Source organism: Papilio xuthus, unplaced genomic scaffold (genome assembly GCF_000836235.2).
Source record: "Papilio xuthus unplaced genomic scaffold, Pxut_1.1 DF826933.1, whole genome shotgun sequence".
Lineage (NCBI taxonomy): Eukaryota > Metazoa > Arthropoda > Insecta > Lepidoptera > Papilionidae > Papilio > Papilio xuthus.
In genome coordinates, this window is record NW_013531716.1 from 2517202 (window position 1) to 2544862 (window position 27661).

At 33.6% G+C, this 27661-nt stretch overlaps 7 protein-coding genes across 7 annotated transcripts; 4 read left to right on the forward strand and 3 right to left on the reverse strand.

Moving 5' to 3' along the window:
• The first annotated feature begins 1451 nt into the window (after positions 1-1451).
• On the forward strand, positions 1452-3940 carry AsnS (asparagine synthetase). Its single transcript, XM_013318069.1, has 2 exons — positions 1452-1662; positions 2238-3940. Exon 2 carries the CDS (start codon positions 2249-2251, stop codon positions 3905-3907), a length of 1659 nt encoding a protein of 552 aa, XP_013173523.1. The 5' UTR covers positions 1452-1662; positions 2238-2248; the 3' UTR covers positions 3908-3940.
• A 1352-nt stretch (positions 3941-5292) lies between these two features.
• Positions 5293-6027, forward strand: LOC106122170 (uncharacterized). The gene is made up of 2 exons (XM_013318070.1): positions 5293-5409; positions 5646-6027. The coding sequence occupies exons 1-2, from the start codon at positions 5356-5358 to the stop codon at positions 5970-5972; spliced, it is 381 nt and encodes a 126-aa protein (XP_013173524.1). The 5' UTR covers positions 5293-5355; the 3' UTR covers positions 5973-6027.
• Positions 6028-6092: 65 nt separating this feature from the next.
• On the reverse strand, positions 6093-8176 carry Fnta (farnesyl transferase alpha). The gene is made up of 5 exons (XM_013317753.1): positions 7735-8176; positions 7426-7549; positions 7227-7317; positions 6930-7069; positions 6093-6659 (listed from the first exon to the last, which is right to left on the reverse strand). The coding sequence occupies exons 1-5, from the start codon at positions 7862-7864 to the stop codon at positions 6179-6181; spliced, it is 966 nt and encodes a 321-aa protein (XP_013173207.1). The 5' UTR covers positions 7865-8176; the 3' UTR covers positions 6093-6178.
• Positions 8177-8815: 639 nt separating this feature from the next.
• On the reverse strand, positions 8816-10846 carry CPF (cuticular protein 44-aa motif). Its single transcript, XM_013317889.1, has 4 exons — positions 10812-10846; positions 9815-9997; positions 9233-9400; positions 8816-8953 (listed from the first exon to the last, which is right to left on the reverse strand). Exons 1-4 carry the CDS (start codon positions 10821-10823, stop codon positions 8858-8860), a joined length of 459 nt encoding a protein of 152 aa, XP_013173343.1. The 5' UTR covers positions 10824-10846; the 3' UTR covers positions 8816-8857.
• Positions 10847-12701: 1855 nt separating this feature from the next.
• Positions 12702-15715, forward strand: LOC106121855 (uncharacterized). The gene is made up of 7 exons (XM_013317683.1): positions 12702-12737; positions 13428-13536; positions 14132-14217; positions 14488-14628; positions 14735-14834; positions 15329-15481; positions 15554-15715. Exons 1-7 carry the CDS (start codon positions 12702-12704, stop codon positions 15661-15663), a joined length of 735 nt encoding a protein of 244 aa, XP_013173137.1. The 3' UTR covers positions 15664-15715.
• A 372-nt stretch (positions 15716-16087) lies between these two features.
• Positions 16088-18240, reverse strand: Kdsr (3-ketodihydrosphingosine reductase). The gene is made up of 3 exons (XM_013317770.1): positions 17543-18240; positions 16985-17226; positions 16088-16346 (listed from the first exon to the last, which is right to left on the reverse strand). The coding sequence occupies exons 1-3, from the start codon at positions 18087-18089 to the stop codon at positions 16134-16136; spliced, it is 1002 nt and encodes a 333-aa protein (XP_013173224.1). The 5' UTR covers positions 18090-18240; the 3' UTR covers positions 16088-16133.
• Positions 18241-18656: 416 nt separating this feature from the next.
• Positions 18657-25315, forward strand: Diap2 (Death-associated inhibitor of apoptosis 2). Its single transcript, XM_013317843.1, has 11 exons — positions 18657-19264; positions 19853-19998; positions 20355-20483; positions 20831-21035; positions 21416-21574; positions 21809-21880; positions 22241-22343; positions 22717-22870; positions 23392-23707; positions 24144-24286; positions 24863-25315. Exons 1-10 carry the CDS (start codon positions 18845-18847, stop codon positions 24264-24266), a joined length of 1827 nt encoding a protein of 608 aa, XP_013173297.1. The 5' UTR covers positions 18657-18844; the 3' UTR covers positions 24267-24286; positions 24863-25315.
• Positions 25316-27661: the final 2346 nt, after the last annotated feature.

Sequence of the window (27661 nt, forward strand, 5' to 3'; positions counted from 1 at the left end):
ACATGTAATTTTTATTTTATATACCAAATGTATTTAATTTTAATATAAATTATATTTCCAATGATATTGAGGAAATGATCAAGTGAATTAATTAAATTATAGTTAAAAATGATTTTGGAAATCGATCCAAACTATATTTTTGCTACTGGCTGGATTGATTATTCCTTGACAATTAAAATGCTGGCCGTTTTTAATTTTAATGCGGGTATGTTTTTAGTACGCATAGGCAGGGTGAACAAATTCAGAAAAGCATCTTTTTAGATTAAAAAAATATCTTTCGACTAGTTTAGCTGAAGGTAATGAAATTATTTTCTAAGTCCATCTAGTGAGATATTTTTGATGACATTTAATTTTAAAGGGATATTTTTGTAACTTGTGACGTAGAGCAAATAAATGCAAACATTAAATTGCTATTTGTTAATTTTAGGTGCTTCTGTTGTTTACGAAAGTAAATAAAAAATAAAAAAATCCCAGGTACCTAGAATTGATATTTGGATACATGAAACATCTTCATAATTGTATTTTGCCATATATCAAATCAAATAAGTATAAAATTAAAATCAAATCACTAAGTCGAACTATTATACTTTTAAATGTAAAAGAACAAATTAATAACCTTAACAATTTGTCGTAAGCGTGTGCCTCTTTGATATATTGATAGTCAAGATTGATTTGCGCAATGTAGTTCATGGCGAAATATTTTAAATTAATTCGGTAGTAACAGAATGTCATGATCTTGATCTCCCATTCATTTATACAAATTAAAATATAGATTGAACAATATTCTTTTGAATTACGTTGTTATGTGTAAAATTGTACTAAGATAAAAGATCCTGATTTAAAGCTTATTTTGATTCAAATAATGTAATAACATAATAATTAGAATAGAAAACGCGCCAAATAGAAATTTGTAATCACTGCCTACCGTAAGCGGTTTTTAAAAATGATTTTCTATTTTTTTTTAAATATTAGAATCATTCGAATCCTATAACAAATAAATACGTATGGTTTCAGACTTCAGACGTTATGGCTCAAACGTCAGCGAAATATGAAATGCGTTTAACTATACAGAACTATTGAGCCAACGATGATGCAATAAATGGTATCAATTGACTCACAACCGGTCAACACAAGCATTCCTTCTACAAGCCAAACCATACATCCCGCCACAATTACTAACGTTTCTCTTCATGCACGCTAAATATATTTGAAATAAAATCATAGACTTAAAACGTTAGACTCTATTTGTGAGAAGTATTTGTTGTTCACAATAAATAATTTAAATTAGACAATTTATGGTTAATTAACAATAAAAATGTAAGTTTATTAAATTTCAAGAGGTTTTCGAGCAACATACTTGATTTTAATTTTAAATGAAACGGAATATCATGCATGCTCTTTTGTCTCGCTCAAACACATGGCAACTTTTATATGACTGTGCTTTTCTCTCTTGACATTGGATGCCTCTTACGTTATCTGTGAAGACGAACACGAGCTGGAAGTAAAACAATTAACCGCACAGCACAAGCTCTGCCGGTTTCCTTTCATTATATCGTAAACATTTAAAGATTTAATGTCAGTGTGTACGTTTAAAATCAGTATATATTTCTAATTAAATAAATAAAATAGCCTAAAAATCATTACAGAGATATCACCTAAGTGGTAAGTAACCGCGAATTTGGAAACATTTCACGTAAAATTAAAGAAAAATGTGTTTTAAAATCTATTTATTTGATAAATTAAATTTATATTTAATATTATAACAGAGTAATAAATAATTAAGTAAGACCATATCGATCATTCCACTGTTTCTTTAATTCGTATTTGATGACAATTCTTTACGTTGAATTTCTATGAAAATAGCGCGATTGTGCAGCTGGTATTCAGCGTAAAAGTATACGATTTTAGACACGGTAGCCTTGCGTTATTGATAGCCACACGGTATTTTAATTTTTAACTTTGTATACACATAATCTCTTTTAATAGTAGTACTAAAAACTTTGCCACTTTATATTTATTTTACAAAGAATGGTAGCACCGACGCGTAACTTTATCATCAAATAAGTAGTGGACTCCGTAGGTGATTACACATTGCTCATATTTTACGAATCAAATCTAATACGTTACAGTTTTATGTTTAAAGTCAACACTCGTGCAACTGTCCCTGAAACACACTATACTACAGTACTATATAACAGAATTACTCCGACTTCAATCGATTCAATTAACACTTTCAGAGACATTCAATATGTGCGGCATATGGGGAACTTTTGGCATGGACGGCGGCTTAACTCCAACATGCATAAAATGTTTTGCTGCCATCGTACATCGAGGGCCGGACGCTTGGCGCCTTGAGCAGGATTCCCGCGAGCCACAAGTGGTTCTTGGTTTTCAACGCCTTGCCATAGTAGACGGTTTACATGGTATGCAGCCGATGAAACTGCATTGTTTTCCTCGCCTCACTTTGATCTGCAACGGCGAAATCTACAACTGTAAACGACTCCGTGAACAATATAATTTTCCTTATGAAACCAACTGCGACGTCGAAGCTATTATTCATACGTACAAAAAGTTCGGAATAGCCGACACTGTTACAAAATTAGACGGTGTATTCTCCTTTTGTTTGATCGACGGTGAAGCGCGTAAGGTTTATATAGCACGAGATCCTTACGGTGTTCGACCACTTTTCAAATTACATGATGAAAAAAAGGGATTGATGGCAATATGTTCGGAAGCCAAAGGGTTAATGGGTTTGAAACAGAAAGCCAGTGAAAGTTCAAGTCTTGGTCAGTTTCCGCCCGGACATTTCGAGGTTTGGAATTTATTAGACGATGGCAAAATTAATCTGGACTACACCGAAAGATATTTTACTCCCGGAACACCACCTCGTTTTGTACCTTATGTCTCAACAGAAGAACTAGCAAAATTGAACAGTCTATATGAAAAGACCGCATTTTTGTTGGAAGCCGCTTGTAAGAAAAGGCTTATGTCGGATAGAAGAATCGGATGTTTGCTTAGCGGTGGATTAGATTCTTCGTTAATTACAGCCTTAGTTGTAAAACTTGCTAAGGAGCATAAACTGCCGTACAAAATACAAACATTTGCGATCGGTATGGGTGATTCTCCCGACCTAGCCGCAGCGCGCACGGTAGCAGACTACCTCGGTACGGAACATCATGAGGTTAGGTTTGATGAGAACGATGTAAGACAGTCACTAGATAACGTTATCTATCATTTGGAAACCTTTGATATCACAACAATACGTGCAAGCCTGCCTATGTACTTATTGTCTAAGTACATCAAGGAGAACACGGATACGACGGTAGTGTTCAGTGGCGAAGGTGCGGACGAGGTGGCTCAGGGATATATTTACTTCAGAGACGCGCCAACGATAACGGCCGCTCACGAGGAAAGCATTCGCTTATTGTCCGATATCTACTTATACGATGGCCTAAGGGCAGACAGAACGACTAGCGCGTTTAGTTTAGAACTTCGGGTACCATTCTTAGACATTCAGTTCACGCACCATTACCTCAACATCGAACCGAAACTACGACAACCACAGAATGGAGTAGAGAAGCATCTTTTACGCAGCAGTTTCGCCAAAAGTGGTCTATTGCCTGACTCTATTTTATGGCGACACAAAGAAGCTTTTAGCGATGGTGTAGCATCTGTAAAGAAGTCTTTATTTACTACAATATCTGAAATTATTGCGGAGAGACTACCCGAAGACGATCAACAATTTAAGGGTCTTCAACCGACGAGCACTGAATCCAAGTACTATCGTTATGTATTCGAGAAATCGTTTTCAGGTCAACACAACTTTACACCCTACTACTGGATGCCCAAATGGGTGCAAGTTTCGGATCCGTCGGCAAGGTTTATTAAACATTACGCTGCTACATAAACAAAGTGCAATAAATTTATTTTAAGTATCGAATTGGATTATTTCTTACTTTGATGCCCTTGTCATACATTATTGGTCTCTACCACCTAATCGTATGTCGATGGATTCATGATTCAAAACAAAAACATGTTTATTTAGTATGGCCTTTATTGTCTACAAAAATGTGACCATGACATTATTTGTTGACATGATTTACATTCATTTCATCATCTTAATTCTTCAACAATTTATTTACGAGTTTCCTCGAAAATTTGGAAACATAAGTAATTTATGTTTAATGTGTACGCATCTGCTCAAACATAATATAAATTAAAACTTGTATTGTTCAATTTAAGCGTACGGCCTTATAGCCTTAATAAATTTTTCCACGCAAACACAGTTCCCACACATATACTGCTTTGGAACATCGGTATGGTGTTTTGAATCTAAATGCATCGTTTTTTCCGCATCTGATGAAGTCTGTTTTTCAATTTTAAATGTTTTATCATTTTCCATAATCATGTTCTCTTTTTTATCTTTCTCTATGGTAACTTTCTTTTTACTTTCTAAATCAGAGACATTATCCTTTATGGAATCTTCAAATACAACTTTTTCGCTCTTTCGTTCTTTATTTTCTGCTTTGGTAAATTCAGCAGAAGACTTTTTTTTCATAAGACAAGATGAGTCACACTTTATCGTTGATGTAGTTTTATCTAAGAGATGGACGATTTTTTCTGTTGATTTGTCACAACGGTCCAATGGTTTTGTTTCCGACTCCGCATCTTTGAAGACTTTTTTCAAATTTTCCCGCAAGAATTCTACGATGTATTGACAGCTAGGGCAAATATAATGATTACACAACGTACTTATAAAACTGCTACCGGAAGCCTTATCAATTTTTTTTGATTTATCGTCAATGCGGTCTTGTGCTTTACTAAACCGGTCGGAAATAATATTATCCACTTGAATACCGGTACTTTCACCATTTTTTGCTTTATTTAATCTATTATATTTGCTGTACTTCTCACAGTTTAAGCATTTGCACGCAAAACATGCTAATTTTTGCTTCAACAAACGAACCTCTATCGGTTCTGGGACCTTGTCTTGGTGCATATCTTTTGCCATCGACCGGTTTAGTGATACCGCATTTTTACAAACCGCACTCTAATAATGCATGACGATGCACTTGATACCTTTAAATTTTACTACATATTTATTAGCTCTATTTTAATTTTTACTACTTAATGCAAAACAAGAAATGACAGTGACATATAAATCGCGATATTTATGGTTTTAATTGTGCACAAAAAAGGCAAAAAGAATACCATAAATATAACGACATTTTCAAAATAAAAGTCGCAACAATCATGGATATGTGCAATAAAAAATAATGTTTATTAAATACAGCATGCAATTCCCTTTCCATGAAAATTTTTATACATATCATCATAGCACGTTGATTTATTAAAATGAAAAAATGCAAAGAAAACAAGAAAACAAGTACACCAAAGCCGAAACCCAAGGTAACTGATAACTCCTTTCAGCTTCCCAATCCCCGGCATTTATTTGTCTCCACCACCTCGGGGCTCAGAGCTTACCTAAGCTATGATTAGGTCATAGTCAACCACGCCGGTTCCGTGCGTATTGGTTGACTGCACACATTGAATTTCTGCGCCCATATGGTTGATATTGATACGTGGCTTAATCGAGCCTATTATTATAGCGTGATATTTTTCTAAATACTAAAATTTATTTTCAGCCACTGGATCATTGTAAGAATTGTGCAAGTAAATATTGTCCTGGCTCAACAAAACTAATATCTCAAAAAAGATCAAATCTTACACCAAAAGCATCTAAAACCAGTATTGGTACAAAAGCCAGTAAAATGAGCACTACCAACAAATGCAATTGCGCAAGTTACCTGGATCATGCAGCTATGTTAGACATGATGACAGATGATAATATCTGTTCATGTGGAATATTTGCAAAAGCCCTACGCTCTAATATTCACATGAATATAGGAACATTGATTCATCAAGAAGAATGTAACACAGCAACTGAAGACAATGTCATGGAAGAAAACTAAATAATTGCATAAGAACAAATATTTGCCGTTTGTAACAAAATTGGTAAAGTAGAAAAATTTATTTATTAGCAAATAAAAAGTTTTATTTATAATATACAACTAAGCATTTTAAAGAATAAATTAATTTGAAATTATTTATTATGACAAAGAAAAAACAATTTTACAAATCATAAATAACATATCCCCCAATATTCATTTGATACAATTTAATCTTGATTAGATTGATATTTCTGAAACTTTTCTGCTATAAAATTCCAATATTTGCATCTGATTTTGTCGTACTTAGTTGCTAATGCGTGACAAAGATCTAATGCCTTTTCAGCATTATATGATGAGTTTATTTCTCCTTTTTTAATTGCTTCGTCACATATATCTATCAAAAATGCCATTAAGTATGGTGAGCGACACTTGTTTGAGTACAATTCTTCACAAAATGATGTTACTTCAGTATTACCACTTAATCCTTTTGAATCGTGCAGTAAAACACCTCGTAAGTAATTCCATGCACTTTCATTGTTTTTCACGAACTTAAGCTTTTCTAATGTATAACAAATTTCTTTCTGCACATTCATATCTGACCAGCCAAGGTGGTTGTTCATAACAAAATAGCGTTGATTCCATGCTGAATTGTTGCGGACGTCATCAGTAATAAGGTTGTCAACAAACTCCATTTCTTTCTCAAATAACCTGTAATGTTTGAGAACATAATATTTTGGTGTAATGCAAAACTAGACAAGATGTAATCTTACTAATATTATAAATGAGAATATTTGGTTGTATGGATGTTTGTAAGATGGTATCTCTGGGATGGTTGCATTGATGTTGCTGATATTTAGCATAGATGTAGAACTTAGTATGGATAAACACATAGGCTCATTAAGTATCTTTTTAATTTCCCGCTGGCGGAGTTGCAAGCGACAGCTGGTATAATATAAATATATTTAAAATGAAACATACCCAAAAGTCTTAATTGCCCATTGTCGGTGTTGCCATGCATGATAATTTTTAGGATCTTGTAATAATGCATCATGAGTTAATTCCAACTCCAAATTGGAATCTTGTAGCCATTCTACCAATACTCTCCGGTGATGCCATACCTGAAAAATACAATTGAAATTAATATTATGAACCAAAATAAAATACATAACTGGATTATTGCTTTAAGGTTATTTTAGGTTAGTAGCACATATAAACAAGGACAAATATCTAAAAAAAAGACTTAGGTAAACAAAAAAAATGTAGCTGTATACTTACTTGATAATTTTTAGGTGATTGTTTTATAACAGCTTCAACATAATCTAGTTCAGATCTTAGATCAGTACCTAATGCTTGGAGCAAATCCCTTCTGTAATGTAAAAATTATAGTGTAAAAAATATACTTCATTATAATATTTAGTAGAAAAGCAAAATTGAAAAAACTATATAAGCAAAACTTTAAATTTGGTAAATGTACCTGTATTGCCAGACGGTATAATTTGCTGGGTTTAATTCTACAGCATCTTTAGTCAAATGTAGAGCGCGTTCAGACTTTTCATTTGTTTGCAAAATGGCTCGGAAATAGTCATACACATCTTCAACTGGAATTAAACAGATAATAAACATGAATTTTAAAATATTTATGAATCTAAAAAACACTACCACAAGAAACTTTTTTTTACCAGTGGTTAAAATTTATCCGTTTCCTCTTTGTTATTTAATTTGTTTACAATGACCTGATTTTAAGCTACAAAGATGAACAAATGCAATCAACTAATAAACTTACATTTCTCAGAATGTGCTATTACAACCACAGGTTTGGAACCATCGTTTTCTGGGACTGGCGTAACATCGCTCCATTCTGGGCGATCCTTGTAAAATATCCAAGTAATATCACTATCGCCACTGTCAGACATTGTAATAAAACTAACTACTGCTTCAGAAATCACAGGAAAATACACACTATATACTCAATTTGATATCTTAAAGTAAACAACTCGAATCCCGATTAAACATATGAATAGACCCAGCGTCGACAATTAATTCTTCTATCTTATTGACACGATTTAACAAAAAATTTAAGGTTTTTCATCACAGACAAATTAGTTTCAGGTAATTCTCATGGATGAATGATTTTGTTAAAATTTACAAAATATATAGTTACAATAAGACAAGGACAAAAATACGAAATCAGGTTTATAAAAAGAGAGAAACATCACCGACACACCGACTCATTGACAATTGAAAATTCAATGACACTGACATTTGGCAATAAAACCTGTCACAATTGGATATTTTAATTTCACTGTAAGGTAAAAAACTTTGTACAGGCAGCCAAAATAAGTCTACTAAAACAGGCTTATACATTCAACCAAAGGATTTCAAATCTTTATTTTTCACGTAAACACGGTCAAAATTATAAAATGTAAATTTTTTTTTAAAACTATGGATGTACCGATTTTCTGATAGACCTAAGACTTAACCAAACCGCGATAGCTGCGCCACTCACACCGTGTCAATTTGCCGCACTAGTATAACATGTGTATAACTTGTAACTCTAACTTCTTATCGGTCCGATATTAGTTCATGTCTTAAAAGTAAAGAATCATATAATGAAACTGATAACTTTCTGTATACAGAATAAGAAGTTTTAATTTAAATTGGAACAGAATGGATTTAAGTTCTTTACATCTTGGAATTCGGCAAACTTAATAGAATAAATCCACGCTATTCCATAGCGGTAATAATGAAGAAATAAAACTTCGAAATTATTAAACAAATCTTTATATTAGAGAAAACAATATTTTTAACTATAAATGCTAACAACTATTAGGTAATAAATAAAGAGGAATCATTAAGGTCTTACGATTACAATATCCATTAAATTTACATAGTATTTAATGTACTTTTTACCAGGAGTAGGCAAGGCCAAGGCCATTTGTGTAACTCATGTGGGAAACTGCTGGAGCCGCGGAGTAAGCTACACCCAGAAGTCCCCCAGCTACCTGTGTTAAACAAATTTTATTGTTAAAAATTATTATGCCTACGTAATTATTAATTGAAAGAATACGATGATTTAATCGAAATGATCTGCCGTGTTATGCCAAAGCCCTAAAAATTACAATATTTGACAAATGTTCTTGCTTAGGGAACTGACTTTGAGAAAATTAGGAGCTTATTGGTACCTTTTAATATCGACTTTGCTAGTCGATAGTAAAAGGTACCAATTTATACAAAATTTATACAATAATACAGTAACAAAGCTGTTATAACAAATTACTAACTTTAGCTACAGGAGCAGCCAAAGGTGCTGCGACGCCGTAGTGTGTCACGAGAGGTGCCGCGATGCCCTGGTAAGCCGGCGCAATTGCTACTCCAGGATTGCTTATTCTTACATCTGACTTGCGAACACTTGAGAATGGAGTGTCAACTGCTTTCGAGAACGTTGATACCTGAAATGTAATAATTAATGGCTACTCGCCCTGACTCGCAGTATGTGGCCACCGGGAAGAACACCTAACAAACAATCGCCTAGAACTCGCTCACACTGAAATTAGTCTGTGCCGCCAACGCTAAATGAGATGCGTTAACCTTATATAATATGTAATTAGTCAATGCTTCATTTAGAAACCAAAAAAATCCTGTATGTATAAAGTCCCAATGACACTCAAGAAAAGACGACGACTTTGACTACTTAAAATATAGTCGCCGAATTCGAAGCTACAGGAGTAGAAGTTTTTTTTTACAAAACAAATGACATATACTAATCTCTTCCTGTGAGTTAAATTATAATAAGATATACTGTTTTCTGATTCTAGTCGCTTAATGAATTGTACTTATTTGTTATATTTAAATGTAATTCATACCTGGCCCAGGTTTAAGGGTGACCTGTATATATTAGAATGTTGTGACGCAATTGCCGGCTGGGCGGGGTATGAGCTGTAAGGATTCCACGCATTGATGGCTCCGTAGTGACCACCGTATACCCCTACAGGGGAAAGCAACCCTCCTGCATTGGCCGCAGCGACGGCGCACACCACAATCAATAACTACAAATAAAAAAGCAAGTTATATTAGAATAGTGTATTAACAATAGGTCGATCTAATGTGTATAACATTTTGTATACTGTAAAGTATGAAAGTATAAGAAGAAATAATGCTGAAATAGTTAACAGAAAAGCCTCTGTGGGTAAAGTCTTTAATTTTTTTATTTAATTTAAGTATTTTTATTTCTATCTTAAATCGAACTTGAAATTTTTCTTTTCAAATTAAATGGCCAAGAAACATAAATGTTTTTTATCTTTACGTGTGCATGATTTATCATTTTATTCGATATTTATTGCCAAGGCGTGACGAATTTGCTTCTGAAGTTAAAGGTAATATGAAAACCGTATTTAATTGAGAAATAGTAACACATTTATTGTACATATACACCAGATAAAATAGGCAAGAAAAGTACACAATTAAATGCAAAAAGTACAACATTTTATGTTATCATTCCAGTCACAAGTTATAAGTTTTTAAACATCCATATGCAATATCAAATCTAAAAGGAACAGTCACTAATTGACTACTATTTCATAGCACTTTGAAATAGCCGTTAAGAATATATTCATCTTAAAATGAAGAGACAAAGTACAAGAGACTTCAGTATAAAAATTCGATGAGACTTGAGATTTCTTCGACCATTATGAAGCTCAAAGCGATAGATTTTAAATAACTAAAGTCGGAACATTTTGAATTCTACAGCATATTTATTTAAATTAAACTGATTAAAAAATATTAATGTTTATAATACATTATGTTTGTCCTACTTTGTGGGATGCAACTTAGGCAGAGAAATTTATAGTGCATTTTGCTTACCTTAATCATCATATTTAGTTACGCTTGAAAGTCCGTGAGCGATATGTCTCCAATTAGAAACAGTAAAGCTTTTATAGGCAACTGGGTATACCAACATATGTATCACTATGTTACTTTAGGGTCATGCATGTGACGGTAGCGTGTTACAGAATGTATTGTACCCTATCGCGTTAGGTATTCGCATAACTGTTGCAGGTGTGATCAAGGATTTCACGTATTAACAAGAATTGAATTATTATTTTATACCTACTAGGACAGATTAATATTAATTTAATCTGACTTAAGTTTGGGTTAATAAAATAGCGCATAGTTAGGCGTTGTAATAAGGCATACTGTGAATTACATAGTCCGACGTAACCCTATTAACCCCCCATCAAAGACATAGTAAGTAAAGGGAGGAAAGTAGCAGTCACACCCAGGCTGCTGGAAGCTGAAACCGACAATGCATCTATGAATATTGTTAAACATTTATGGGTAGTGCTGACTACAAAGATCTCTAGTTCCTGTTGAATTAAAATATAATGTAGATGTGGTCTTTAAGACATCGGTCCGCAAATTAATTATTAATAATTTAAATTTACAGTATATTACGGATAGTACAGAAATTATAAATATCTTGTATGCTATTAAGGTCGCATAATGCGATTATATTCAATTTAGGTGGGGCCGTCCAGCGAGAACACATTCTATGACCTAAACACGTCAACTAAACTATTATAAATCATTTTAAATTCTAAGACATATTATTTGTCAAGATAAGAATCAAGTACACGGATTGTTATAAAACATTTAGCGATTTAAATTCAATAGTTTCATTTTTAAAAAACTAGGCGTTTCGGAGGCCTAATTTAGTCCTCTTTCCCTTCCCACCCTTTTTCTTATAAGGAAAGGATGGGAAGTGGAAGTGAACTTTCCGGATGAGAGAATGCATGGAAAGGGAAAATATTTTCTTTCTGCGCATCCTCTCCTCCATCGATTAAAGATAGGCAGGCAACGCGTATGCAATTACGTATGTCTACGGGCAACGGTCACTTTGCTATTTTAGCGATTCCAGATGGCCGCTCGCTTGTTTTATCCCAAAGAATAACTGCTTATTTGTCTGTCAGAATGCTTGATAATTATCAAGGCATTGAATGAATAAAAACATTAAATATAGTGAACACATAATCGTTTGTAATAATAGGTAGAAATCTGATGAGCAAGTAGAGCAAAAGAATAAGGCTTAACGGTTTCTAGTCATTTAATTACATCGAATACATTGTCCTCATAAACCTGTCCACAATAGTAAAGCAAACTGTCCAGTAAAGCTAAGTCAGTGCACGTATCAGTATCATAAAAATGTACTTTAAGGGAATAATTGCTTTATTTTTAATAAGTAATCTTATTAATGGAGATCAGTGGTACGCAGCGAGTATAACACAGAAAACAAAATACAAACCACTGGATCAAGGAACAAGTTACGATTTAAAAACAGTAAGAAATTATACTAAAAATAACTGGCAGCCAAAAAATAAATCTGTGTCAATCTTAACAGCAACGAAAGAATTGAAGGCACCAAGTCAATTTAAATTATGGTACGATTTGCCTACAAATCAATCGGTTCAAGAGATACCTAACTCTGATACATCTAACGGAAACCATTACTTATATAATGAAAATATTCGAGAATACAAGAAATTGGCAAATATTGGTGCACTTAAACGAAATATTACAAGAAAACGTCCAACATATGAACGTGTTAGGAAATTTAGTGACGATATAAAGGTTAAACGTAGGTTTCTGGAAGTATTTGAAGTTGTTCAATTTGAACATGTAGTTTGTACGTCTACTAGTGGTTTGGAAGGAAGGTGTCTTCATGAGTACGAATGTCAAAGTTCTGGGGGTTCCTCAATGGGTGTTTGCGCTGATGGTTACGGAACATGTTGCGTGAGTAAGTACAGCTAAGTTTTTAGGACAATAGCCTATGTTACTTCTTTGTTAAGTAGCTATTAGTCTATTCAGGTTTACAAAGAATATTCTAAACTAATATTACATCTTATTCGTAAATACAGAAGTGATCGTTAAACATGACATCGCCTAAAACAACATATTAGGCTATGACGTTCAAAGTTGTAAATCCCGGTGGAAATATGGGTACTAAAGACTTTTTGGTTTTCAGTTGTCTTCTCGTGTCATGGCCAAACATCTGCGGACGTGAGTTGGCTTATAAATCCAGACTTTCCTTCCCCGAGTATCGATCGTCTGGCTTGCGCTCTCATACTAAATAAGACCTCAAGTGATATAAAACAAATACGTTTAGATTTCGCCAAATTCGAGGTATTTCATACACGATAATATTTACCTTTTCAATTAGAACATGGCAGTTAGCAACTTATAAGAAATCAAACTATAAAATTAATTGACCGTTTAATTTTGGAAATAACTTTAATAAATAATTAATTTATAATAATAAGGAAAAATTTTAATGATCTTTTCATTGCAAGGCAAAACTTTCGTGTTTCGAATTTTCCAAATACCAAAATTACATTAAAACGCTTCAGTCATAGATTTGTAATCATAAGAAAAATTAAGAGAAATTTGGGAATTACTCAATTTAATAATTTTTTTATCCCACAGCTCATGCTCCCTTCTTCAGGAACGTGCGTCCAGGACCAGTTTGTGATTTCGGGACAGAATGCCAACCAAGTAATACCAATTCTCTGCGGAATTAATACTGGCCAACACAGTAATACATTTAATTTCAATTAAATTATTCAGTATATCCCATTATAAGTACCAATATAATTTTTTAATATACTGTGACAAACATGTGATATTAATTATGTCAAAACCACCAAAAATCACTGGCCGGTCGGAATTTAATTGCGTTAAAACGTGACAAAAGCTAACACAAAACCTATTCATATTGTCATCTCTTTCGTTCTTTATAAAAACATTGAGATAACAATACATGTATGTTTTTCCTGAATGCTTACTTCCGTAAATTGAAACTGTACAAACAATAACGAGATGTGCATTAATTATGTTTACAAATGTTAAGTGCTTAACATGATACTTAGTTACTTCAGAGCTCTACAACGAAAATATTTTACACATTGTAAAAAGTTTTATTTTTATTGGGCTGTTACTGTCGTTTCTAATTATGTAATGAACTCCGAGTACATACGAGTACAGACAACGAAACATAACATCTAAGTTTCTGACATCTGAGGTTCGAATCCAATTAAAACTAATCTGAATGAATTTAAACCAACAATCTCTTAGACAAAATTATTTTCTGCATGCCCTGTATTGCTAAAGGGATTGTGATTACGTTTCAGTATACATAGAAGTTGGTGACGCACTAGGACCTATACGTTTGACAATTCAAACAGTTGCAGCAGAAAGTCGATTGTTTGCAATAAAGGTGCGTACTGAGTATTGTTTGTTTTCCATATAATTTTGAAGGGATTGCCAATTTGACATGTCTGCGACGGCACCGTATACGATTTTACGATGTATATAGCGTACTAGCTGTCGCCCGCGACTCCGTCCGTCTTCGATTAATAAATAGTAGCTACTTAATATGCATATAATATTTTATAAAAATCGGTTAAACCGTTTTGAAATAGTATGTATCATTGTGACAAGAGAATTTTATTTAAATTTTAATTAAAAGAAATATTTGTTGTTCAAGGTAACACAACTAAAGAACTCAGACATCTTAGCCGCGCCAACAGGATGCCTACAATATTTTAATAAACCGTACGGCTACATAGAATCGTTCAATTACAGGAACATTACAGATGTCGCAAACATATTTAACCCCACTTATTTCGTGAGTTCTTCATTTATTTGCTTTTACTAAATGAAAAAAAAGGACCAAAAAATTGAGGTAATCACATGAAGAATATAAAATAACCAGTATACTTATTTACTTTTAGAACAATTTAAATTACGCGATTTGCATCAAGCGTGAGAAATCATCGTGTAGCGTCACGTATACGAATGAAGATCCTATGCAAATAGTTAATTATGACAACGGTGAGTAAAGCTTAATGTTTAAATACACAGAAATATTTTCAAAGTAATTATGATAAGAGTTGAAACAATATACAGTATTATATATACTTATCATAATAACTAACCATAAAGTTTGGGTCCAAACCGTTTAGGGAACTTATTAACAAAACGATTTTTGCAATTTTTCCTTTATCTGTGCTATACGGCGTTGCTTCGTGCCAAATTTCAAGATTCTAAGTTCACGGGAAGTACACAAAGTAAACGGCTGTATCTTTTGATTGCGTTGGTTTAGAAGTTTATTTTTTTGACAGTACCAAGGGACAGCAGATTTGAGTATTTGATATAAATTCCAACTGGATACCTTTACGCGTTCCTGAGAAAAAGGGTCTTGACAGACAGACGGACGGACAACTAAGTGATCCTAAAAAGGTTCCGTTTTTTTTCCTTACGAGGTACGGAACCTTAAAAAATTAATGTCTTTCCAAGATTTTTTTAATTTCATTTTTTCTATATAGATGGTCTGCCGTTAATTCCACCTCGTCAAGCCGGTGTTGAGATATTTAACTGTCCAAGCGACTGGTTGCTAATATCCGCTGTGAGGCTCTGTGGGGAACGCCTAAACGATGGTTCAATTGTACAAGATTTTTATTTAGATGCCCCAGTCACAGGTATATGACCGACTGTTTAAAAAAAATATACGATGTTATATGTAATTTTTGATACTAAGTTGTATTTTTTAGATATCAGTGCCGGACCTATAGTGGTTTGGTTCAGGTCTGACGAGGGCTACGTTGGACGAGGGTTCAAGTTACACTATCAACAGAATACTTGCGCAATATCAAAGAAATGAAGTTTTAAATATTAAAAATAATAATTTTTTCACATAAATATTTTAATGGCAGTTATATCATGAATGTCGTTATGTCGTGATCTAAATTAATTAATTGTAAATTTATTCAAAAAAAATCTTACTTCTTCCAAATATTATAAATGCGAATGTTTAGATGGATGGATGGATATTTGAAGTTATCTCTAGAACGGCTGACCAGATCTCTATGAAATTTGTCATACAAATAGAACATTGTCTGGAAGAACACAGGATACTGATTATGTTTAAATTCTGCACAGATGTAGTCGCGGTCAACAGCTATTATAATTTTACGAATTCCATAAAAGACCTATTTATACATGAAATATATTTTTTAACAATTAATTACAATTTTAGTGTTATTGGTAAATAATAAAATAACATTTAAATTTAAGAAAAACCCATATTTTATTCATTACTTATAACCAACATAAATGCATAAAAATAAATATTTATTTTACAGTCTTCTTGTCACTCTTCATTCGGTCTTTCAGGCCATCTCTGACTATTTTATGGAATGATATTATTATTGGCACAGTTATAGCCCTCAAGAAACCTGATGTTAATATCTGCATAAACACTTGTCCAAAACTGTCTATTGAACTACAATATAGTGTGGCCAATAATTGTCCACTCATACCAAATACTGAATATGTTTTTCCATTCTGAAAAAAAAATGTACAATGTGAAAATTTGGCGTTCTATTGTGAAAGAATTTTGAAAACAGTTTAGTAGTTTTTGAGTTTATTAATTAAAATCTGGATGACCGAGCTTTGCTCGTTATTTTTTTTTTTTTAATTGTTTTTTGGAAATTATATTTAAGTACGAATTACTAATAAAATGATGAAATATGAATAATATTTTTCGATCTTACCGATAGAAAAAAACATAAACTTAAATGTTTAAGTTGGTTATCGATAAAACACGAATAAAATGACATTTACTAAAAATTATTCCTAGCTAGATCGATTTATCGCCTCCAAAACCCCCTATATACTAAATTTTATGAAAATCGTTGGAGCCGATTCTGAGATTCCAATTATATATACACAAGAATTGCTCATTTAAAGATATAAGATTAGATTTTACCTTTGAATTAGTTCATGCAAATTTTTTTCAAATATACTAAGAATATTAGGTTATGTTACTCAATAATTATGTAGCTTACAAATAGCAGAAGAATCTTGGAAATGACCTTGTAGTTTTTGAGTTTACTCATAACATACAAAAATATAAATCTTTTTTTTATTACCATAGACAAACTTATGAAAATATAATTTAATTCTAACATAAGTTATCATACCATAGCATCCAGTAGCATTTTCTTTCCAACTGATTGAGGAGACTGCAGTCCCCCAGACCCTGAAATCAACTTAGTTTCTTTTGGCTTTGTAAGTTCTTCTTGTTTAAACCCAGGGGTATCAGTGTCCGGTGGAAATGCAAGCATCAACCTTACATCAGTGCCAACTAACTCCATCAGAACCGACTCAGCTAGACCTCGGACGGCCCATTTAGCAGCACTATAAGCACTGTAACCATATATACCTGTAATTATATAAAGTATAAGAAAAACGCTACTGACAAATGTATAATATATATAATAAACCAGTACTTGACCACAAATCCACTTTATAGTAAATTGCATTTATAACAAATGAGAAGTAAAAAAATCATGTTTTTGAAGCATTTAAATGAGAATAAAATTGATTTATTGTATTATTATTGTTGAACGGGGAATATTAAAATATAAATGTTTTTTTTTAAACCTTATTATTCTCTTTCATGAAATGAAGATATAAATAAATATTGCTTGCATAAACTAATTAAAATTATATTATCTATTATAAATAATTGAACTTACCCAATAATGCTGCCTCTGAAGATACAAATACAATAATTCCTTCATTCCTTTCTTTCATACCTTTCAAGACATATCTAGTTGGATATGCAGTGCCGAAATAATTAAGATCAATCATTTGCTTTATATCTTCGATCTTCATACTTTCGAATTGACCACAAATACACATACCGGCACAGTTGATAAGCATGAATATTGGACCAATATCTACTTCCAGAGATGATAGACATTTTTCTATAGACGAATAATCTGATGTAATATCCAAGGCAGTATACTGAATTTTTTGATCATTATTAGATTTACATAGTGAAATATCTTTAACGGAACTTTCCAGTTTCGTAATATCTCGGCCTATAATAGTCACATGAGCTCCTAATTTAGCAGCCTCCTCAGCTACTGCCTTCCCGATTCCACTGGATCCCCCGGTAATTACCACATGTTTAAATCTTAAGTTTCTATAAACCACTTTTTTATCTAATCCAAAATATAAGGTTACCAATAAAGCGCTTATCAGGACAAAAATTAGAGAAGTTAAAATAATGAAAATCATGTTTTACTTTTGTTTTAAACCTTAATTTTTAATATTACATTACATTAAATATAAAATGAATATATAAAAACAAAACATTACATTTATAATTTAACAATTTCAATTAAGTCTGTACTGTTTCTAATTTTACTTGACTCGTTAAAAGTTGACGTTGATTGTCGTTTGATGTCGTTTGACCTTGAAGCGCTTGACGTTTAAAATATTAACATAGACTATGAATAAAACTTTCTGTGATAAGAATCAAACTAGAAAATCAAAGAACATATAAAAACTAGACGTGTGTAAATTAGCTCTTAACTGTTTCAAAAAATCAGCTCACAGTAACATGAGTTGGACCGTTTAGCTGCGACTCCATAAGTAAATTGGCAGCTCCTGGCTCTCGTTCGCAGCTTGAAACGCAAATTGAGAGGATCTAATAAACGGTTCACTGACCATATTTAGGAACCGTGAGCTCGACTGCAGTCATCAATATTACACATTGTTCTGGTACTATTACCAGAGAGTTTAGACGCAGAATTTACAGTGTGTATTTGATCATGACCTCTCCTGTCAACTGTCAGATTTGAGATTACCAAAGTCAGTCAACAATATTGATTCATCTAAAAATTCTAAAACTAAAACGTAAAAAACCTTTAAACCTTCTTCTAGACAAAAAGCAATGTTACTAATTGTATTTTAATAAATTTATTATTCTTTTTGCTTCATAAGAGTCTCTTAAGTTTCCTCATGATACGTCCATTTGTGTTATAGTGAAAATGAATGTTGAAACTAACAGATTAAATACTTTTACAAACTGGCCTGCATGTGCCGTGATAAATCCTGTAAGAATTGCGAAAGCGGGTTTCTTTTACACGGGACAAGGAACTGAGGTGCAATGTTTTAGCTGCCGTGGAAAACTTGCAGAATGGAATTGTGGAGACCAAGTAATGGCGCGACATCGTTTGATGTATCCTAATTGTCAATTTGCAAAAAACCCGCGATTGTCCGGTAACGTCCCGATAACGCCTTTCGAAGATTCCCCTGAAGATTTTGATGATCCCTTAGAAGATTCACCACCGAGATCTTCATCTAATGATCAAAATAATGATGAATCTTCTCAAGATTATGGTCGTACTGAACAGGATGATATGTATAAAACTGATATTCTTCGGTTGCTTTCATTTACTAATTGGACCGTAAGTTTTTGGTATTTCTATGATAGTTTTTAGATATCTTTACAGCTCTTGACTTTGTGCGAGTGCCTACACAGAATACAATTTTATTTTAAGAAGGCACAAAGCAATATGGAGGAGGGCTCCTTCCATTTGGCCTCATACAATTGATAGCGTCTTGAATCGTCAACAACCAAGATCTTACAAATTGGCTTGATTCTTTGGCCTTGTAGAATGTTGTCTATGCATTCTTATTTTTTACTGCTTTTACCACAGACAGTGTTCCTAATAATTGTTTGGAACAATTCCTGCTGCCGTTTCTGTCATGGTACAACAAGACGGACCGCTAGGTTCCATCCACACCTCCTGAATGGCTGACATTCCACAATTACAATTACAGTATTGGAAAATTCACAAGTAGAATTAACAAAATATGTCAAAATGTATAGAAATAAATATGTGTCAAGCATTTCCAAACTTATTTTTGACTTTTTGATTGCCAATATTCCCAATTGAATGTTACTTTGTTTAGGGGAATGAGTCATTTAAAAATGTACACAGAACGTTAGTCAAGCTTTGTAATCAATTAAGAGTTATAATTATTCCTTGTAGGACACTTCAGTATCTCAAGAGGCATTAGTAAATGCCGGCTTCTATCATGTGGGCGAGGGCCGTCTTCGTTGTGCTTGGTGTGGAGGTGAACTTGCACCATTTAGAAACTTTGGTTCATTGGGACCGCCCCTTGAAGTACATAGGATGTAAGTTGCTAAGGTTTATACATTTAGTACTTCCAATTAGCCTGGCAATTTGACTTTCATACATAAATATGATGCTTTGGAACTTTTTAGTACATTATTATTTCTTCTAGCATATAGCATTTGTGATAATTGTTTTTATTCCTTTTATTATAGAAAATTATATCTTTTAATTGCTTGCGTTCTTTTTTTGAATGTTTTTGCGAAAATTTGCATTGCTACATAAATATATACTTTTATTATATATGTATTTCACAATGGCCTTATTTAAGAGTGTCATATAAATGTACCTACATCATTAATTATTAACTTTAATTGATACGTTAGTAGAGATAAGGTTTTATGTTTTCCCCTGACAGGTACTTCCCCCGATGCGCGCATGCTCGATCTCTCGAGACCGCGCAGCGCAACAACCACGGTATGGTGCCGACCCGGTCCTGGGTCGACGCTGACGTGCCTGACAACACTGATAATAATCAGCCTCAATCGTGAGTCAATTGTTATAGTCAAACTACTTTAAATTAATAAGTTATAGAGTAGGTTTTAAAAACATTATATGTACAAACATTTTAATTATAGTGTTCAGTATGACAAACAAAGACAACTTCACATGTATTTGTGTTAGAAAAGACTTGTTATATACTGGTGAAAGATTACCTATCTTGAATATCTAGTAAATAACCATAATATGATGACATCACAGACTCGTATATAATTATAATCCAAATAGCATAAGTGCATACTTAAAGCAAAGGTAATCAAGTCTAACACGGTGACAGTTGGGGTTTCCTATCACATTAAGAGAATTTAGAATGGAGTTTGATATTGTGTTTAGTTCTGGAGCGGCTCAGAACGAACGCGTAGTGGCCGCGGGCAGTTCATGGCGGTCACTGGGCGTGGTGGGGGGCGGGGCGCGGCACGTCGCCTATGCTTCGCTCGCCTCTCGCCTGCAGACATTCAACCACTGGCCGGCGAACCGCGCGCAGGTGCCCAAGGCATTGGCTGAGGCTGGATTTTATTATACAGGAGTGGATGATCAGGTATTCGATTATTTCAATTTTATAATACATTACTGTAATATTGGTAGAGCCCGCTTTAACATATTAGAATTGTTAGGTTCCCCGGTGCACTACCACCACCACAAAAAAGACAGGCGTTGCCTTGAAGCCTAATTTTAGTCTAGGAAACGATAGGAAGTGGAAGTATATTTTCCGGATGTGAAGTTGCATTGTTGACGGGAAAGTATTTTCTTTCTGTGCATGTCCTCCTCCGTTGTTTAATGTAGGCAACACTTCTCCAATTGCGTATGTCTTTATGGGCAATGGTCGCTTCCCTATTTCAGCAATTTCAGATGGGCGCTCGCTAGTTTGCCACATTATGATATGAAAAAAAAACTAAAAATTAAGATTTTATTTTAAAGGTGCGCTGTTTCTACTGCGATGGCGGGCTGGGCAAGTGGGAGGCTGGTGACGCTCCGTGGACGGAGCACGCGCACTGGTTCCCGCACTGCGGCTACGTGTTGCTCGTCAAGGGTCAAGACTTCGTGGAATCATGTCGCAGCATGGCCGTGCAGCGCACTGTGAGTATTGACTTTTTCTATACTTTTTGCTGCCCAAGGTATGCAACACCTTTTTTGTATATTCAAGAAATTCAGCGAATAATATTTTATTGCAATGAACAAATACGGCCAAGATATACATACATTTTTAAAAATTGGTTTTTCGTTATAGGCTAAATATATCACGTGTATGAAATACGATTTTTTTTCTTAAGTTATTTTTTGCTTATAATTTTACTTTGTTAATATTTTCAGTTGTCAGCTGACAGTGGTCTCAGTACAAGACGACGTAATCCAGGTTCTAATTTTTCAGTCACCGACAGTCAGGTGAGAGTTTAACCTTTTTCTTTCTGTAATATAATACTAGTTAAATCGTGTAATAAAGACCGCCGATGGCTCAGGGGTTATTTGACTTGTGAACTGCCGGTCCTGTGTTCAAATTAATACCATGTGTTTTCGATTTACATATACACATTTATACAAGATTCTTACGGTGAAGGATATTTCATGATGCAATTTTTACATATCTGCCAAGAAATTCAAAGATTCAAAGTCAACCAATCCGCTGTGACCCAGCGTGGTTGACTATGCCTAGTCAGTCCTTAGGTTAGTCTCCGAGCCCCTCAGTGAGGACATATAGTGGGATGATGATGATGATGATGATGAGTCGTGTAATTACGATGTAAGGTGGACGCGTGTATGGAGAGCGGGACAGCGCTGGCTGCGCTGGGTGCGGGACTGGACGCGGCCCGCGTGCGCCGCGCGCTCGTACGAAGACTGCGCACCACTGGTCTGTACAATAACGATTAAACCAAAGAAAACCTTGTTAAAATGTTTCATTATCATTACTATATTTATACTAATACTAGCTGTCGGCCGCGACTTCATCCGCTAAATGTTCTTATAGACAATTCTACACTTATGCCAAATTTCATCGAGATCCGTTGAGTCGTTCTGCAGATACATTCTAAAAACATCCAAACATTCGCATTTATAATATTACTAAGTTTATAAATAGGAAATGATTTGTACTTTCCTATTTTTTGTATAAAACATATAAACTCAAAAACTACTGGACGGATTTCAAAATTTTTTTGCCATTAGAAAGCTCTACGAGTAATACACAACAGTTCTGAGTAAAAAAAAACTTTGTTTATGTGCAGGTCTGCCGTTCAGTTCATCGGAGGCTCTGATAGACGCAGTGCTGGATGAGCAGCTGAACGAAGAGTCGTGGAGTGTGGCGCCGCAGAGCCAGCGCCTGGCGAGGGATATCCTGGCTGAGACATTGAGCGATTTCGTGCCTGCCTCTGGCACTAGGTATGATTTTTTTCCTTACTTCATTATTTAAAGAAAAAACTAAAAAAGTAGCATATGTATTCTTCCAGACTATATTTTACATATGTGCCAAATTTCATCAAATTCCGTTGAACTGTTCCGGAGCTACCTTGTCATGCAACATCCATCCATCTAAACTTTTACATTTATAATATTGGTAAGATAATAAGATTGATTAAAAAAAAACATTTAGGTAATATTCAAAAGTTCTTCAGTACAAAGTTTATGTCAGTTATTTGTATTAAATACTAGCTGTTGCCCGCGACTCTGTCCGCGTATAATTAAAAAAAAACTTAGTAGCCTATGTGTTCTACCAGAATATGTTTTATATGTATGCCAAATTTTATCAAAATCCGTTCAACCGTTCCGGAGATACCTTCAAACAAACATCCATCCAACTAAACATTCGCTTTTATAATATTATTAAGATTAGTATTAAGTATGATTTGTGGTTTAATAAATAAAAAGAATCAGTTGTTTTTACATTAAAATAATAATTACAGACTCATGGCACCGCCGCGACCAGTAGACGAATCAGAGAGTCGATCTGAATCTGACAGTTCTGCATCTTCAACACCAGCGGTTAGAAATCTAGCTCCTCCTAGAAGGAGAGACATAACACCGTCTAGAGGATCCCTGATACAGACCAGAGGTGATAGAACTCACGCACGCTCTTACAGCTCCAGCAAAGATCGGAAAAATAGTGGTGATAAAAAGAGAGCACCAAGTCCCGCTCCGCAGAAGAAGGAATTGACTCTAGAGGAAGAGAACAGGCAGCTAAAAGAAGCCAGGCTCTGCAAAGTCTGTATGGATAGTGAGGTAGTTGTTGTTTTTGTATAATTATTTTAATATTAGTTTCGAGAGCCTCAAAATAAAGTAATTTTTATGGATACTAAGCTGCTAAGAGGCTCCAAGAATGGAAATTTTGATTATTTTTCTTTGACGAAAATGTTACGATTTAAAATGTGTTTTAAGTTTCAATCCAATAGGAGAAATAGTATATTGAGCCCATCAGCCCATGGGAAGAGGAAGTTGATTTGACGGAGGAGGTGATAGATGGGCTAGAAAAATATTTTCTTGCTATATATCCGCTCCTCCGTCGATTATATGGAGGTAATGCATATGCAATAGATGTTTGAGGGCAGCGGTCGTTTGCCACCTTATGTTATAGTAAATGTTTGGTCCTTCGAGCCGGATGAAGGGGGAGTTTTTGCCTTGTTTCTGAATATATAGTTATTTATGTATATACGTGCAGGTGAGCGTGGTGTTCCTGCCGTGCGGACACCTGGTGTCGTGTGCGGGATGCGGCGCTGCGCTGTCGGCCTGCCCGCTGTGCCGCGGCGCCGTGCGCGCTCTCGTCCGCGCCTACCTCGCCTGACCTTCCGCCCAAGACTCCAGGTAACACGCACACACACGCGCACACACACACACATACATATACACAGGCATCAGGTGGATGTTATTTTATTGTACGACGCTATATCGTTTTCTATTTCAACCCTAGCGTGGTGACCATAGCCTTTTAAGAGCTGAGTTTGCAGAGCATAGACAATTTTACTACTATACTTTTATTACTATATTACATAGAATTTTAAAATCTTATACTGAAAAACCTAAGTGACAGTAAAATAATAATAAATTGGACTAAAATTAAAATTTAAGACTATGTCAGATGGAAATTTTATCATGTTTCGATTGACAATTGTAATTGCTTCGAAGCCAAATTCTAATCCCCTTTTTTTTGACCTTTTACTTATTGGGAGTGGTTGGGAAAGGGAATTAGAATTGGCAGGGGAAGGGACGTAAAGGGAATATCCTCTTTCTGTACGTCCCCTCTTTTGTCCATTTCCAGTAAGCAACGCAACAATTTTTTCGCGATGACTATAGGGAGAAGTTGCTTCGCTATTTTAGCGAAATTAGCTCATTATTTAATTGCCACTGTTGTTAAAACTATTATTAATGTTTTGTTTCCAGTACGGAAGGAGAATCACGTTGCAACATGTCCCGGGCTCGGCGCGCTCTGGCAGACGGCACGTATAAGTGCATTGCTATTTAAAATATAAGAATAACTTCATTAGATTAAACTAATTTTACGTATATCTCCCAATTAAATATAAAACCACTACTTGAACCAAAAATCACATTTAAAACTGTGACGACACTATGCAATTTTTAAGAAAGGATTGTTTTTATTTTAGTACTTAAAATTACTTTAATTCGATGTCTAACATCTATACAATTATTAAAATGAAAAAAAAACTAAAGTCTTAGCATTTAAACACGCGGGTCTAAATTTCTTTATGATTTAAGGTTTGTTGACTAATTGTTTGATGCAATTGTAAGTCGATGTGTATACAACGATGCTGTAACATTTTATAAATTGTTTATAGCCTGAATGGAAATATTAAATACAAAAAAAATTGGTGATTTTATGAACTGAGGATGTTTGGATGGATGGATGGATGTTATAAGGTATCTATAGGACGGCTTAACAGATTTTGATGAATTTTGGCACACGTGTAAAACATATTCTGCAAGACATAGGCTAATATTTTTTTTTGTTTTAATCCCACGTAGATGAAGTCGCGGGCGACAGCTAGTGACAAATAAAAATAAAGTACTAGCCGATTTAAATATTTTGTTTAGTAAAATATTAGAAGTAAAATTTTTGGTAATTAACTAATATTTCTTGAACCATTCCAACTAAACTCTATGCTTGTGCTACGTGGTTTACGATAATAGTCGAATCGTGGGATTCGAACCCCCGACCTCGTGATCGGAAATCCGTACCCTTAACCATTAGGCTATTGACGTTTTTAAAATGAATGAGAACTGTAAATAATCGTTATAAAATTGAGTTTTTAATATTTCTGTTCAGGCTATAAAATTGTTAAAAATAAATGGCTTGTTTGTTGGTAATATTATATTTATAAGTCGCTTTAAGAACGATTATTCTAAATGTTTGTGTGACTTTGTTAGTATAGAATAAAGTTACCGATAAATTACTCTGCAATTGCTTATATGGACTTATATTGCTATCTCTTTTTCCTCAAAGGGAATGTAAGAGATGGCTATATGCGTCACGTGTCATCACGGGGACACCTACATTTGAACTAAAATCATATGACATCAAAATATTTACATACAAATATGTACTAAATCCATTGAATTGATGTAATCTCTTAATATAGTAATTACTCATAGTAAAATTAAAATAAGTATTTAATTATTTAAGTAATTAAAAATGTGAATATTTTGACTCTGTTAATTTTTATCGTCAATGCCTGCGTACGGACTTGGTTGAATCTTGCAATGTTTTTTTGCCTCGCTTTTAGCTTTTAATTAAGTTTTTTTTTAATTGTCTATAATGTAATTTTAAGTATTAAGTATTTTTAATATTAAATTAACACCGTCTAAGAACAATAATTCACTATTTTAATATCAATTTTTTTAATTAAAAAACGTGATACAATTTTTAAAGTATACAGGTTTATATAATAGCAAATATTATAAACTACTTTCTGGAAAATTAAAAAAAAAGACTAATTTTATTATTTTGGTAGAATTGGATATTTTTATAGGTAATAGTAAATTGAGAGTACAGACAAAGCCCCAAATGTCACAATTAAACAATCTCTCCACACTGTTGTACTGTTTAAATTAACCTCAGAAATCCACTATAATAATTTGTATGAAACATGTAGTTATCCCTTTCACTCTCTCTCATAAAATAGAGAGAAGTGATACTAGTGGAAACAGTAATGCAAACAAAATGTAACTTATAAATAGTAATGTACTTATAGTTTGTTCCAAATTCATAATTAATATAATTTTCCGTAGATTTTCACTGTTTAACTATTTGTATAAAGACATATTTTTGTCTCTTATTTCTTTGAATAATCGTGGGTTTCTGAGACCATAATCATCGTTTAAAACACTTTTTGATTTTGATCTCAGAAACCCAGTCAGAGAAACTATATGTTTTTATACTGTTTGAAAAATAGAAATTTTTTATTGGAATTACTGGAATGAATGAATTGAAAATTTTTATTGTTTATATAAAAAAAATGGAAATTCAATTCTATTGTATTGTAAGTAGTAGTCGTTTTAAATTGTTATCCGTAGTATGGTAGTTTTGCCAGCTGTTGTTAAAAAGTTGTAACGTGTCATTACTGGAATGTGTATCAAAATATATATGCATCTCTTTCATTTTCCTTAGAAAAATGGAGACAACTATATATATTTTGGTGCACATGTTTTTGTAGTTGGAACTCACAAAAAAAAAACTTTGCGTAAAATAAAACGAACATTTAAATTGCCTTAAATGCTTTTATAGTGTTCTTCCAATGTATTAACGTAACAAAAACGATTAAATGTTGATATTTATAAAAAAATTAGAATTAGGTATACATTGGATAGAAATGTTGTTATTGGATAATTAAAAAAAAATTAAAATATCAAGTATACTATAAAATTAATTAGTATGTTTAAATTTAGAACGTTTATTAGATAACGTATTGACAACAGGGCGGGAGAACTTTGTGGAGACATTTTGTGTCTGTATTTAAAAAAAAAATGACATCCAATATCACTGGCACAATGTGTTAGTTACAATACTTTATGAAAAAATAAATTACTACTATTCTTGTTAATTAAAAAAAAAGCGTATCTTTTTTTCTGAAATAAAGTGAAGGTCGATTTAATGTGGTACATTATCAATATACTTACAATATTTATTTAATGAAATAATAAAGAATATTAAATTTGGATATG

Coding starts and splice junctions, on each gene's coding strand:
- AsnS (XM_013318069.1), top strand. CDS start 2,249: ATGTGCGGCATATGGGGAACTTTTGGCATGGACGGCGGCTTAACTCCA.
- LOC106122170 (XM_013318070.1), top strand. CDS start 5,356: ATGAAAAAATGCAAAGAAAACAAGAAAACAAGTACACCAAAGCCGAAA. Junction 5,410..5,645: donor CACCAAAGCCGAAACCCAAG/GTAACTGATAAC, acceptor ATTTATTTTCAG/CCACTGGATCATTGTAAGAA.
- Fnta (XM_013317753.1), bottom strand. CDS start 7,864: ATGTCTGACAGTGGCGATAGTGATATTACTTGGATATTTTACAAGGAT. Junction 7,550..7,734: donor AATAGCACATTCTGAGAAAT/GTAAGTTTATTA, acceptor GTTTAATTCCAG/TTGAAGATGTGTATGACTAT. Junction 7,318..7,425: donor TATACCGTCTGGCAATACAG/GTACATTTACCA, acceptor TTTACATTACAG/AAGGGATTTGCTCCAAGCAT.
- CPF (XM_013317889.1), bottom strand. Junction 9,401..9,814: donor CACCCTTAAACCTGGGCCAG/GTATGAATTACA, acceptor ATTACATTTCAG/GTATCAACGTTCTCGAAAGC. Junction 8,954..9,232: donor TGGCTGCTCCTGTAGCTAAA/GTTAGTAATTTG, acceptor TGTTTAACACAG/GTAGCTGGGGGACTTCTGGG.
- LOC106121855 (XM_013317683.1), top strand. CDS start 12,702: ATGGGTGTTTGCGCTGATGGTTACGGAACATGTTGC. Junction 12,738..13,427: donor ATGGTTACGGAACATGTTGC/GTGAGTAAGTAC, acceptor TTTATCCCACAG/CTCATGCTCCCTTCTTCAGG. Junction 14,218..14,487: donor GTCGATTGTTTGCAATAAAG/GTGCGTACTGAG, acceptor TTGTTGTTCAAG/GTAACACAACTAAAGAACTC.
- Kdsr (XM_013317770.1), bottom strand. CDS start 18,089: ATGATTTTCATTATTTTAACTTCTCTAATTTTTGTCCTGATAAGCGCT. Junction 17,227..17,542: donor TTCAGAGGCAGCATTATTGG/GTAAGTTCAATT, acceptor ATATAATTACAG/GTATATATGGTTACAGTGCT. Junction 16,347..16,984: donor AAATGCTACTGGATGCTATG/GTATGATAACTT, acceptor TTTTTTTTTCAG/AATGGAAAAACATATTCAGT.
- Diap2 (XM_013317843.1), top strand. CDS start 18,845: ATGAATGTTGAAACTAACAGATTAAATACTTTTACAAACTGGCCTGCA. Junction 19,999..20,354: donor CCCCTTGAAGTACATAGGAT/GTAAGTTGCTAA, acceptor TTCCCCTGACAG/GTACTTCCCCCGATGCGCGC. Junction 20,484..20,830: donor GATAATAATCAGCCTCAATC/GTGAGTCAATTG, acceptor TATTGTGTTTAG/TTCTGGAGCGGCTCAGAACG.